This window comes from Prunus avium, chromosome 4, assembly GCF_965620075.1.
Source record: "Prunus avium chromosome 4, drPruAviu1.hap1.1, whole genome shotgun sequence".
NCBI lineage: Eukaryota > Viridiplantae > Streptophyta > Magnoliopsida > Rosales > Rosaceae > Prunus > Prunus avium.
The window spans coordinates 20,823,129-20,836,526 of NC_142287.1; the positions used below are offsets into that span (position 1 = coordinate 20,823,129).

The window sequence follows — 13,398 nt, forward strand, 5'->3', positions numbered from 1 at the left end:
GTTCAATTTTTAACACATTAGATGTTTAATTTAGAGCATGAGTTGTACATTAATGATTGTTATACATATTATATTACAATGTTCATCTACCTTTTTTATTTGTTTTTTTAGATAAACACCTTTTTTATTTGTTAAACTTGCTTCTATGCAAATAACAATAAAATAAAAAGAGGGTTGGAGCTTCGTTTACATACTAGCTCAATATGAAGCAATGTTTTAATAGTTATGTTAGCTCGGTAAACTATATTTATCGAGCTAACATCTCTTTAAATATGAGTGACATTGTCAACAAAGAATGTTATGAATTCATCATTCTTTTGCTTACCTATATATTTCACGACTCAAATTTTTAGCACACTAAAATATTCCTAAGTCAAATTAACAGTTTAAAAAAAACAAGGACAAAAAGATATCACCACACCACCAACTAATGGAACACGATTTATCATAATTGAAAAATGAAATTCATGATATTCTTAGCAATACTATAGGAGGACAATTAAATGCAAACAACTCATTCTCCATGAGCCAAGTTATGCAGAAGTACCACTACGGCTCAAGTAAATGAAGTTCCTTATTAGTCCTTTTGATTTATATTTGGGCCTTGGCCCACCATTTTGTCGAAAAAGAGTTTTATATTGTCCTGTTTGTTTGGAAGTGCTTCTGAAAGGGCTAAAAACACTTCTGACAGGATTTGGTAGAAAAGTTTAGAAGCGTTTATGGATCATGATTATCTTCTTCAAGAAACACTCACAAGTGTTTTTCTAAGAAGCACTTGGATTTTTTTATATACAATTTCAACATCTTTATCATAAACGCTTTTTCTAGAATCACTTATGAGCTTAAGTGCTTTCTAGAGAAGCCGTCCCAAACGAGTCCTAAATTAGCAATGACAATATTGTATAATATTTGTTTAGGGTACTAACATCTCTATACTAATGAGTCAGTTCCAATAATAGGCAAATGGTCTTCAAATTCTTTATGGTAACATTCATCATGTAAGTCTGACTGTCCTCGTAATTATTAATTATCATAATAAAAATTAACATATAACCACCCATTTCTCTTCACAATACATCACAAATAATTTATTTGAATTTCCTCTATCCTTTTGACTTGGTTTCTCCCCATTTTACCGTAAAACTATTTGTGTATATTTGCTATTTCGATATGTTGACAAAATGTTCATCTACCTTTTTAATTTGCTAAACTTGCTTCTATGCAAATAAAAATAAAATAAAAAGAGGTTGGAGCTTCGGTTACATACTAGCTCAATATAAAGATGGTTTGTAGGCGGAAAACAAAAACACTATTGTATTGGATTCCATGTTAAACTTATGCCATGATATTTCATTGTATTTAAAATAATCACGCCTTAGTAGTCTTCAAGCGAGCATAAACCCCATGAAAATAATCCAATTTGCTTCTTAAGAGCATTTACAATGAGCTCTTTTTTTTGTTAGAAATTACTAAAGCATGAGTGGTCAAGTTTACTGGATTTATATTTCCTCGAGACAATCCATTGTTATGTCCCCTCAGGGACCATTCACAATGAGCTCTATAACCAACCTTTTAGATAAAACTTAAGGATGTATAGTGATGTATTGTAAAAGCACAACTTCAACCATACTTCATATCCACCTCCTATAATAGGTTGATAATTAAGATGCGAACACCATCAAATTGGTGTTTTCAACGCCAACTTGAAACAAATTTTGAAGTATTTACCCTTTTTTCAACAATCTCATGGTGGGGATAAATTGGCCAATTAAAACATTCAAATCTCGAACTTCCACCTCGATTAAAGAATTCAAGTGGCAGTGACCAAAAAAATCTGAAAAGCAAATTGGCGAAAGAGCCCATAGATAAATAACTTATGCAGCAAAAACTAATGGAAGTAGACGCCATGAAAGTTGAGATTGCGGCCAAAGAGTTGAAGATGCTGAGAATTATTCGGCATAATCAAAACCTCAAGTAATTGAATAATGTTGTTAGCCCACCTAAGCACATATAAACTAATAAAATAGAGGATCACCAGAAAACGTTGCACATTTTCCGTTTTTGTTGATTCCAAGTGTCGATTTTTAAAAACAAAATATCTTGAAAGAGTTGGATGGGTTTCAATTCAACTACCTCCATCATAGCTCAAAACGCACCACTTTGTTTTGGGTGCAAATGAAAAAAGAAAAAAAAAAAAAAAGTGAATGGCACTTTACAGCTGTTTGATGCTAATGTTGCATCAAAGTATATGATTATACTGCATGAATTACAATTAGGGTTTTCAAGTTCAACCAACCTTTTTTTGTTTTTTGTTTTGGAAAATACTTCTCTTTATACCAGGTAAGTAGGAACTCATATATTCCTGCTAATATAACAGTGTGACATGTGCGCAAAAGTTTTTCTTTATGTGTTTTTGATAAATTATTTTTGCATATGTGTCAAATTGTGATTCACAGAAAATATGAGTATTTTTTTTATCGGTAAGAACCAAATTTTGTTTTGAAAGGACTTGCTGAATGGCCTTCCAAATATATGCAAATTGCCTGTTGTTTCCCCCAACCACCCGCACAAAGTCTAGGACCCAAAATCAAGAGGTTCCATGCACTAGGATAATTTGAAAGTAAGACTAATTAAAGACTACTTATAACAAATTATTAATGTCCTAATTGCTGTTCCCTTTTTGAAAAAAATTATCCTAATTGCATTTGATTATTCCTTAAGCTAATCATGGTAGAGCGTCATTACTCTTTACTTTGTTAGAATCAATTGTCGTCTTTTTAACAGATGGAATGGAAAATAATAATTATTCTTAAATCACACCAAATTTAAGAAATTAACATTTTGATGGTACTGTTGTTGTTTTAATTTAATAGAACAAAAATACAAGAGTATAAATTTTTTCTCAGTCCACAACCCTAAACGACTTTTTCGTTTTCTCAATCCCAACAAAATCATTCGACCAAAAGGAAAAGTCCTTAGCCCTAACTCTCCAACTTGTTAAAACAACTATTATTAACAAGATGGAGAACGAGTTTTTAGTGGATTATATGTTGTCTACATTTAAAATAAAATAAAAAATTTACTTATTGACTCAGATTATATATCAAGAAAATTCAATTCTCTGAAGGATTTTAGGATATGTACAAACTTGAATAGCTACATTTTTTTTTTAAATACAAGTGATAGTCTAAACTACAAGATGGAGGGGGGTTTCTCACACACAGTACTACCAAGGCGCCATGGGGGTTTTGAACATGAGACCACTTATCTGCAAGTTAAGGTCCCTTTTTAACTGAGTTATACCCCGTCGGGTGAATAGGTATACTTCTAATTTTATTGTTGAACATATTATAATTTTGATAATATGTGTTTTTTGTCACATTTATTATGTATTTATTTCATGTTAAAATTTATTGAAAATTTGCCAATAAAACTATGAACTAGAGTGGTTTATATAATTTAATGTATACTTTTATTTATAGAATGACTATAAAAATGATAAATACAAAAAAAAAAAATCATCATTAGATTTGAAGTTAATAACCTTAACTAAACCTCCTGTTGAAAAATTTCTGGATCAACCCTTGTCTACTTCTTGGATCCCCACGTGGCAAAATATAGAAACCATGGATGCCTCTGTACAAAAAAAGAAAAAAAAAATTATGATAAATAAAAACCATGGTTTAAGCACCAAAAGAAAAAACAACGGCTGCAACCAAGGTGGTTGGTGTGAGTAGTTCGGCATTCTCATTCTTTAAGAGAGGTCAGGGGTTCGATCCTTGCTCTCGTATGGAGTCACCACTTTGGCCAGCACTTTACCCCTTATGGGCTGACCCGGTGTGAGCGGGGATTAGTCTAGGTTGTGATTAAGGCTTAAAGGTGCCACCCATAGTTGGGGCCCATCCAGGACCACCTCGTGGTTCATACCAAAAAAAAAAACAACGGCCGCCTCTATAATATATATATTTTTGGTGCTGCAAACTTGTTGGCTGCCAAGAGAACATGGCCGCTTCTGCTAACAACAGTTGAAGATTATGTAATTTTTCCGTCACATAAATTAAATTATAATTAACCTAATGCCTTATCTATTTGCGCTTATTGATTTAATTTACATTTTAACATAACAATAATAATAATTTTGTTAACCAACCCATTGCATCTGCTGCTAAATTATTCATACTTGAAATTATGAGCTTCTAAGAAAAAAAGAAAATTCATGAGCTTTTGTTTAATTGTCCACTTAAAAGGACGGCATCTCGACAACTGTTGCTATTGCGACATGACGTGGCGTGTCATTAGTGGTCAACTATGAATATGGGCCCACATGTGGGAATTCCTTCCCGCGCATTCCGCTATACCATATAGAATAGTAACTCAGTTGTCGTAGTCGTTGCTTTTTACGTCCCATCCCACGGTTGCCTTGCCCCCCAACAGAATTCAGCCACAGAAATGACAAACGAAACAAAAATATGAGAAAAGAGAAAGAATCCCAACCAGAAAACTCTTCTAATTGTTTATTTGTATATTTGGTTCATTATGTTAACTACTGTTTGATTATTTGATTGGGTTCTTTTTTTAAAGAAATTGTTTTTATATGTTACGGTTTGGATGGAAGGTTTCAAATCTGTGAATTTAGATGATATTATACAATAAAATTGCTTGCTTAGGCAAATTACAATTTATGTGTGCCAAGATTCGGACGATTCATGCATATAGTCATTTATAATCCATTCCAAATGTCCTATATGTTTTCAAAGAATTGTGCAAGATCTTCGGAATCAGCACTAGAATTTTAATTATTTCTACATTACTCACATTTACATAGAAACTAATATGACTGTAGATAACCACAAGGTGTGGTGCGGTTGACAAACTGCCACCTCCAGCTGGCGAGCTACTTGGTGCCTCAATAGCAGGGGTTCGAAACCCGTTGGAATCACTTTGTAGTGAGGGGCAAGCCAAATCTCGAGCGGGGATTAATCTCACCCTTTGGATGTGAGAATACCTCGTGTTATTTACCCAAATAGATAAATTGCCACAAAAAGGGACACGCTAGTGATAATAGTTGTATTTGGTGTCATATATGCTTTACCCTACTCCTTATAAATCAAGGCTAGGTCTCTTAACTTTTCAATGTGGGACAAACACTCTCAACACGCCCCTACACGTGTGGCGAACTTTCAAGTCTAACACGTGGACAATATATATTGGGTGACGTGGGAGCACGTGTGGCCGTTGGGCCCAACACGTGAATCCTTACTCTAATACAGTAAAGGAAATTGAGGTTCCATCCCAAAACCAATTGGCAATAGAGTGAGTAGCACAGCTCCTTATAAGCTTTTGCTAAGTTTCTCAACTTTTCAATATAAGATATTTTACCTTTATATTCTAGCAGTTTCCACTTCAAATTATTCCTACATGCACATACAGAAAAACAAAGTTTCAAATTCAAAGACAATAAAAATAATATAAAAAAACCCACTACTGGAAAAAAAAAAAAAAAAAAAACTGTATAATGAGAAAACTAAAATAATAGGAACTTAATAAAATTGAATAATTAGTTGTGTATTCTTCTCTTTTGCAGAGACAATTAAAGAAAAAAAAATGGTAACTATTAAACCAAAAAAAGAAAGAAAAAGAAAATGTACAAATTACTTCTTTTTTTTCCTTTCTCACACTAATTAAGTGAAACAATAACCTAAGTAGGTTTGAACACTAAGTATCCACTTTGCCGATTCCACGAATGCATAGATTTCGAAAGTTGTGATTGTTAAAATTGTACATAGCCAATTTTTTAAAAATATTTAAGCTATTATACATGAGCGTATGTTAAGAGGCTCATCCATCAAAAGGGAAGAGGAGAGCCACTCTGGCTCTTCCTCACCTCATCAAATAAAAGCCGGACAATGTAAAGCAGAACGAGCTATATATAATAGGCTTTAAGGGACAAGCCAATCCTAAGATAATTAGGTATAAAACAAGTCGCCCATATGTCTAGTTGTAAGGATCAATGCTGTTCAAAACTGCAAATCATACTCTGCAACCTAATATATGTTAATCAGAGACCACTGTCTAACAAAGAAAGTTTGATGTCTCCTCCTATTGAACAAGTTACTGTGAAGCAATGGTAACCTTGTTCAGCATATTTTGCTTCAAAAGAATAACAACTAAGACAACCAAAAACAAAAGGAAAAAGAAAGAACAGAAAATGTACTAATTACTTCTTTTATTTTTCTCACTCTTCTTAAGTGAAACAATGCTCTCCCAGTAGGTTTCAACACTACCAACTTTGCCGATTTCACGAACGCGTAGATTCCGAAAGCTGTGATCGTTAAAATTGTACATAACCAACTCTTCTTCAAACACCATCAAATCATGAGACTTTGTCCAGAAACCAGAATGTGACAAGTTCCAATATGGGATGGAGACCGTCATTTTAGTCCAAGATTCGCCCACTCCATATTCCTTCATGACCCAAAACTCATTGTATGTTGGTGTTGCTTTTCCATACTCACCCTCAAAAGTTACACATAACCATTCCCTGAAGACCCCGAGCTTACTACGACGAGTTTGAGAAGAGTTGATTTCACGCGGCAGTGGAATTTCTCGAACCTCCTCCTGATCTTGTGTTAAAACGAGGGAGACAATCAACAAAGATGAATGATGATCATCATCTTCTCCGACTCTTGTCCCCAACCAATGAAGATTTCCATTCAGCAGGGTCCCTTTATTTCGACATGGAAAGATGTGGTAGGGAAATACGTACTCATGAATCTGTCGCCAAGAATTAGTTTCCAATGTATACACATTAAACTGAACCCCTCCTTCATCATCATCACGGACATTTGTTCTGTAGACGATACCATTGACGACCTTGTGTTGATGAGTTGAAGAATCAAATCCAAACCCATATACGTCGCAGAAGTAGTAGAGGTCATCAATTAGATATTCTGTTGGTATTTCTGGTAGTTTCTTGGATTGCCTTGTTGCTGGGTTAACCAAATATAACTGCGGGTCATATAAAAACATGCATAACAACAGGCCGTTGCACCAACCCAACATGGAAACCGAAATACCTGATAACTCGCTATAAACATACTGGAGCTCCGTGGCTGTTGTTACTAATAAATTACTACCACCAACCTCCTCATCGAAATCGAAACAGTTACGATTGCGATTATCGTGATCGGATGATCCATCTTCTTCCTTGTTATGATTGAGAAACTCATCATCGTAGTCAAGATGCATAGAGTGGAGGCCATTACCTGCGGCATCAGTAAATATGACTCTTCTTCTTCTTCGGAAGAGTAGATCATCTTTATCCTCCCCAATGCCTTTGTACAAGTGCGATGCGACAAAACTGGGGTTGTCGGAGATTAGGGAACTCCATGACTTTGAGACGCACTTGAAGCGGCATAAGGACTTCACTGGTAGCCTTGTTAGAATCTCCTCTATCATCGTTGATGGAAGCTGGCCGTTAGAGTTTGAGTTTCCGGTCCGCCCCCGCTTTTCCATTTTATGATTTTACTTGCAAACTAGCTAGCCTAGCCAGAAAAAAATTTCTGTGCTTTTTTCTTTCGACCAGAAAAAATATATCTGCTCGTTTTCTTGTACGAAAGCTGATGTGGGTTAACTTGTGTTATATATTAAAGCTCCAGCCTCCTGGAAGTTAACTTATATTAGGGTAAGGAGTCGAATTCGATTCGTGTTTGATTTCGTACTGAACAAGGAATATAAAATCCAAAAGCGTTCAGGACCCCTATAGTAGTTAATAAGGATTCTGATTGAAAATCTTTTCGTGTTTGTTTGTACTTGTTTATGTTCCTCTTATCAAGAAGAAAATCATAGAATCATGTTCATGTTGCAAGTCCTAAATCATTTTGTGTTCTGTTTTGTTGTGTTGTGATCTATTTTCACCTTCTTCTAAGATTACTTTTTATTTTATATATTTCCAACATCGAATGTGATATCCCTGGAATTCATGATTGCCCACATGATTAGGGATAACGTTTATCTTTTTTCTTTTTAATTGATGAAAAGAGAAATTTTATCATTAATTCGCTTCTGTTTGATCACAGATTTAATATAAATTGGTAATTCAATTCCAAACCAAAATAAATAAATGGAGTAAATGAGACTTCATCATAAAGGGGGGTTTTAGTTCATTGATTAAAATAGTTACGTCAACATGGTCTAACTCAATGAAAATGCCCTTCAATTCACTTGCGGATTAGTGGGTTTCCATGATACCTTGATACTGTGTGTGAGAGAAACCTCATCTCCTTGTAGTTTAGACTATCGTTTGTATTAAAAAATAATAATTATACCTGCATTTTCCCTTCATTAATATAATTAATATGAAACACAATTAGTGACTCGTAATTCAAGTGGTTAATATCAGTTATCCTTACAATAAATATAAGAAAAAAATGAAAGTGAATTGGATTGGTTGAAGTTTCTTAAATGTAAGCCACGAACCCTTTTTCTGTCTCAACTCTTTTCTTTTTTCTTAAGGCCACACACAACACACAGTCCTATAGTCGTACGTACACACGTTTCTTCTTTTGTTATTTTCTTGCTTTTGTGGCAAAACAAATCAAAACGCCAAAACTACTGAGGAGTTCACGCAACGCTGTATTTGTGTGTCGTTTTGGGGCCTTTTGCTTTCTCCGATTTATTAGATTAGAGAAAGACGATGTGATGTGATGCACCACCGTGCACGCTACTAAGCACACCCATGGAACAGTCTCACTCAAGTAATGGTCCAAAATCTACTTCAATCAATTTACTATAAATAAATAAATGATTTTGATTTCTTTATGTGTTAAAAACTAGAGGCTTTTGCACCCACCTCTTCTTTCCTTCCTTTCCTTTTTACTCAAGATTGTTAGTATTTTTTGGGATGTGGAAACAGTCGCTATGAAACAATGTCGTCGCTTTATTTTGGCCCACGTACACAAGGAGTTGGCACTAAAGAGGGGACTATGGGTTTAGTAGTGGTCCTATTTCTTAATTTTGTTTTAGTCTAATAATTTTAAAAAACTCTTTATGAGTTTGATGTGATTTGTTTTATATTTAGGCTTTTTAATTATTTTTAGCTTTTGGCTTTCGATATGCATTTGTCGTTTCTATTATTACACGACAAATCTGCATTGCAGGTCTGAGTACATGTGCTTTTGGTTGCTGAATCGAAAATTTAGTCATTATTTGAGTTGTGCGTGATTCTCTCCAGATCAATTCAAATTCAACTTGTTATTATGTTTGGTCACTGGAGAAGTTTTACCCATATTCGACACATAATTGCTTTGTATTTTTTTGTTTATCAATAATATACTATCGTTTATTAATAATAAATAAAACTTTTGCAATTGTTGAGCTCTTGTCATGAATGCTAATTAGTATAATTAATGTAGAGCATTTTATTTAGAATTTTTCAGAGAAGCGTGGGACATGGATTTCAATTGTATTATTCACATTAAAGGATATTCCGGTTTATTTCTGGTTTGTTTATAGAGACTTGTATTTTGTGTTTATTTTTATGTTTTGTACTTATAATGGATGCAATATTAATTTTTCTATTTATATTAATTTTTAAAAATATATTATTTTAATCGCCGTATCGGTGCCATACCCGTATCCTAGTTTTTGGAATTTTGCCGTATTGACATACGCGTACACGTGCAACATAGGTTAAAACCCCATATTTATATTTATATTTATATTTTTTTGGGCTGAACTTATAAGCCCTTAAATACATTTTCGATGCACCAATATCATGAAGTTTGAGATAGTAATGTTTTGCTCTTGTCGTGCTATGTTGGAGGTCTTCAGTTAGAAACTTAATCCTTTCAACTTTTGCTAATTTCAGTTTTGGGCCACTATCTTTTTCGATTTTCAACTATAAAAAAGCCCACCATCCAAATTATTTTTGGCCCAAACCGATAACCCTTAAAACCCCCGCTCCAACCCTAACACTTGGTCTCTAACTAGTGCTCATTCAACCGCCGAAAACAGCCTTAGTTTATCCTAAAAATCTGCAAATGAGCGGGTAGGTGAGAAACAAAAGTTCAAACCAATCGGTTAGCTCGCTCTCTCTCATCAATTTCTCCTTCTATGTCCACAGGCCGAAACTCACAAACGTTTTTACTGAACCAATTCTTGTAAAACGTTTTTGTATAAGCCATACTCAAGGAGGAATCAGCTGATTATGGCTTATACAAAAACCTTTACAAGAATTGGTTCATAAGGAGATTTTTCTATACCAGTCTATACCAGAAAGGGTTTTGATCGTTCTGCTCGTCCTTCCTTCGATTTATCCCCTGTCCAAGGTAACATGCTTGATTTATAGTCTTTTTTAGATATAAATTCTTAGTTTGCAGTTAACGAATTGTATTTGTAAAGGGAATTCTTGATGGTTTTGTATTGGATTTTTAATGTGGTTTGTTTGTTCTTGGTAGAAAGAAACATATCGTTGCAGCTTTGGAGATGCATCAACCAAAAATGGAGCTGTAAATTTTAATTTAATTTGCTTTGGGATGTAATATTAAACTTAGTGTTGCCTTGATTGTTTTGTTTATTTTTTAACAAAAAATGCTTGCTGGATTCAATATGGGAATCGGACCAATTGTGATTTTTAACCCAAACTTTTTTAAAAATTCAGTTGTTCTTGAAGGTTGAAATATCCAAAAAAAATAAAGTCAATTGGGCTTTGGTGTTGGCCCAAACTGGAAGAACGGGAAATCAAATCGGATCTAAGCTGGTCCAGTCTGGTTCGATTTATTAATCAGTTTTTCACCGGACCAAGCCGGACTGTGTGAACAGTTCTAGTTCTGATTTAGATTTTGGATGAAAACTGGGACGAACTGGACCGTGCCACTCCTAACAACACCTAATCCAAACTAACCCTAGTTTAAAATTTAGCATTATTTTAACAAATAAAACGATAAATGACAAGAAGAAGCAATTGGGAAACATGATCTATCTCTCTCTTCCACATAAATATTTTAACCATACGATTATATAGAAGCCAAAAACAGAAAGGCATGGAAGAAGACATTGAGAAATCAATATCAAATTATCAATAGCTAGGGACGTAATTACAGACAAATAAGTCAAACCAACTAATTAATTAGTAGAACAACCACATCTAATAATAATATTAATAATAATAATAATAATAGCTAGGGACGTATTTATTATTATGCATAATAATGAATAATAATAAATACAATGAAAATAGGTCCCATGTTCTCTAAATTCTAAAAGCTAGCACCAAATTCAAAGAATCATTAGGCTAACCCCAACCAAACAAAAACAACCCCATTTTTCTTCCTTCAGTAATCAGTAACCTGTTGGGTACTCGCACGTCCCATACCCTGCAAAACAAACACAGCCGCCCTTTTTAGCATCAACTCATAATCCTTAATGATAAAATCAAGAAAATTAAACAAATAAGTCAAGCCGCAATTGTTATCTTTACCGCCCCACTTTTTTTCTTTAATTTAAACTCGACAACGGATTTTAGTCATGTCCGTCGTATTGCTAATTGTAATGACTCTCTTTTTATATATTTTTTAATTGTTCTAATAAAATTCTAGCGCTTCCCAGTAGAAAATGATATTAAATAAAGGAATTTAAAATGAAATAATAGAGTGATAGAGGACGTACTTGGAGGTTGAGCAACAACGTAAGCGGCGCCACCAAAATCGCACGTGCCAGTTCCACGTGCCTTCTTCTGATAGTAACTATTGAAGGCGTACGAAGCGTGCGCCTCAAGCGTATTTGGATTGAAACACGTGGAGCCTTCCTGAATCGAACGGCAATCAGCCCCGCCCTCTCCGCATGCATAATCCAGTGCAGTCTGAAGCTTCTCGTCCCCTGCATTCGCATTCGCCACGCACCACGTGTTCCCACTAGACGGCGCCGTCGTCGGAACCTGGGCCTTGCTCTCGTTGACAGGATTTGTCTGGGCCCCACTCAGGCCCGCGAGAGTAAGGGGTATGTCGTATACCTTCCCTTCATCCGGATAAAACAGCCCGTAATTCCTCTCCGATGTGGGCCCGGGCTTCTGGTTCTCATTAAACAGAGCAAATAAATACACGTTCAGTGGGTCCTGGGGCTTCAACGGGGTCCCACCCCCTGTCAAAACTCTTTTCACCAAGTTTCCGTTATACGCCGCGGCGTTGGCTTTCCCCGCGCCAATCTCGTTCTCGTCGCCGTTGGAAGGCCACCCGGTCTCCGTCACCACCAACTTAACGTCATCGTATCCGAGAGCTGACATGGCAGCGAAAACGGCGTCGAGTTGGGCCTCCATCAAACTATTATAACGCAACCCGTTACCCGAATCCACGTTACCCGAGTTGGTCCGAAACAAGGCGTAGTCTAGAGAGATCTGGTCAGCGTTTGCCTCGTACGCGAAAAACGGGTACGCATTGATCATCAAATACGACGATGTTTTGCTTAAAAAGTCCAGCAAAGGTTTAACCGCGGGTTCGATTAGATCCGGTTTGAAGGATCCGGACGAAGGCGGGTACGAATTCTGGAGCGCGCTGAGGGCAATTGGGGAAGAGAGCTTGATGGAGGAGCTTAGATTGTGCTTGACGAGCGCGGATTGGAGGTTGGTAATGGCGGGGACGAGGAATTTGGTGGTGTTGTTTGGGTCGGCGAAGACTTCGTTGCCGACGGCGATGGCTTCGATTTGGGTCTGCGGGTAGTAGTGGGAGATGTTGGCTTGGACCCATTGGTCGGCGAAGGAGGGGTCGTTGGCGGCGGAGGAGAGGAGCTCGTTGGGGAGAGCGACGACGACGTTTATGCCGGAGTTGGCAAGGGCGGTGAGGACGGCGGCGTCAGTGTCGTAGAGCTTGACTTTGTTGATGCCTTGGGACTTGAAGAGCGCCACTACTTTTTCCGGTGGGGGTAAATTGTTGGCTATTCGGCCGTAGTTGATTCCAATTGTACCCGTTGTGTTGTCTGCAAATAAAAAACAATCAAACCCATCAAATTAAAAATGAAAATGTGTGATTTTAATTTATATATGCAAATGCTAGCTAGTATAAATAAACCAAACCCTTGCATGCTTATGTAATTACCAGCTGCAAAAGTCAAGAGTGAGAAGAGTGGGAGGAGGAGGAGTGAGAGAAAGAACGGGAGCGTGAAGGTGGCCATGCTCATTTGTTTTCTCTGTTTGCTCTGTTTCTGATAGAAGCAGAGCAGAGCAGCGTATGATTGATTGAGAGAGAGAGAGAGAGAGAGAGAGAGAGAGAGAGAGAGAGGTGTTTCTTTGGAGATGGGTTTGTGTATTTATAGAGTAAATTATGAAGGTGATGATGAGGATTAAGGTTGAGGAGGAGGAGGAGGGAGAGTGGAGGAGGTTAGTGGGAAAAACAGAGGGAGTGTTGA

At 36.3% G+C, this 13,398-nt stretch overlaps 2 protein-coding genes across 2 annotated transcripts; both read right to left on the reverse strand.

The window, feature by feature from the left end:
• Positions 1-6,073: 6,073 nt before the first annotated feature.
• LOC148295006 (F-box/kelch-repeat protein At3g06240-like) lies at positions 6,074-7,623 on the reverse strand. The gene has a single exon (XM_088252576.1). The coding sequence runs from the start codon at positions 7,513-7,515 to the stop codon at positions 6,214-6,216; it is 1,302 nt and encodes a 433-aa protein (XP_088108702.1). The 5' UTR covers positions 7,516-7,623; the 3' UTR covers positions 6,074-6,213.
• A 3,432-nt stretch (positions 7,624-11,055) lies between these two features.
• Positions 11,056-13,398, reverse strand: LOC110751617 (glucan endo-1,3-beta-glucosidase 14). Its single transcript, XM_021952117.2, has 3 exons — positions 13,089-13,398; positions 11,668-12,969; positions 11,056-11,375 (listed from the first exon to the last, which is right to left on the reverse strand). Exons 1-3 carry the CDS (start codon positions 13,168-13,170, stop codon positions 11,341-11,343), a joined length of 1,419 nt encoding a protein of 472 aa, XP_021807809.1. The 5' UTR covers positions 13,171-13,398; the 3' UTR covers positions 11,056-11,340.

Bases quoted from the DNA above. Each gene is read 5' to 3' on its own strand.
- LOC148295006 (XM_088252576.1), bottom strand. From the start codon at position 7,515: ATGGAAAAGCGGGGGCGGACCGGAAACTCAAACTCTAACGGCCAGCTT.
- LOC110751617 (XM_021952117.2), bottom strand. From the start codon at position 13,170: ATGAGCATGGCCACCTTCACGCTCCCGTTCTTTCTCTCACTCCTCCTC. The intron at 12,970-13,088 runs GTAATTACATAA...TTTTATTTGCAG, and splicing joins ACTCTTGACTTTTGCAGCTG to ACAACACAACGGGTACAATT. The intron at 11,376-11,667 runs GTACGTCCTCTA...TTTGTTTTGCAG, and splicing joins CGTTGTTGCTCAACCTCCAA to GGTATGGGACGTGCGAGTAC.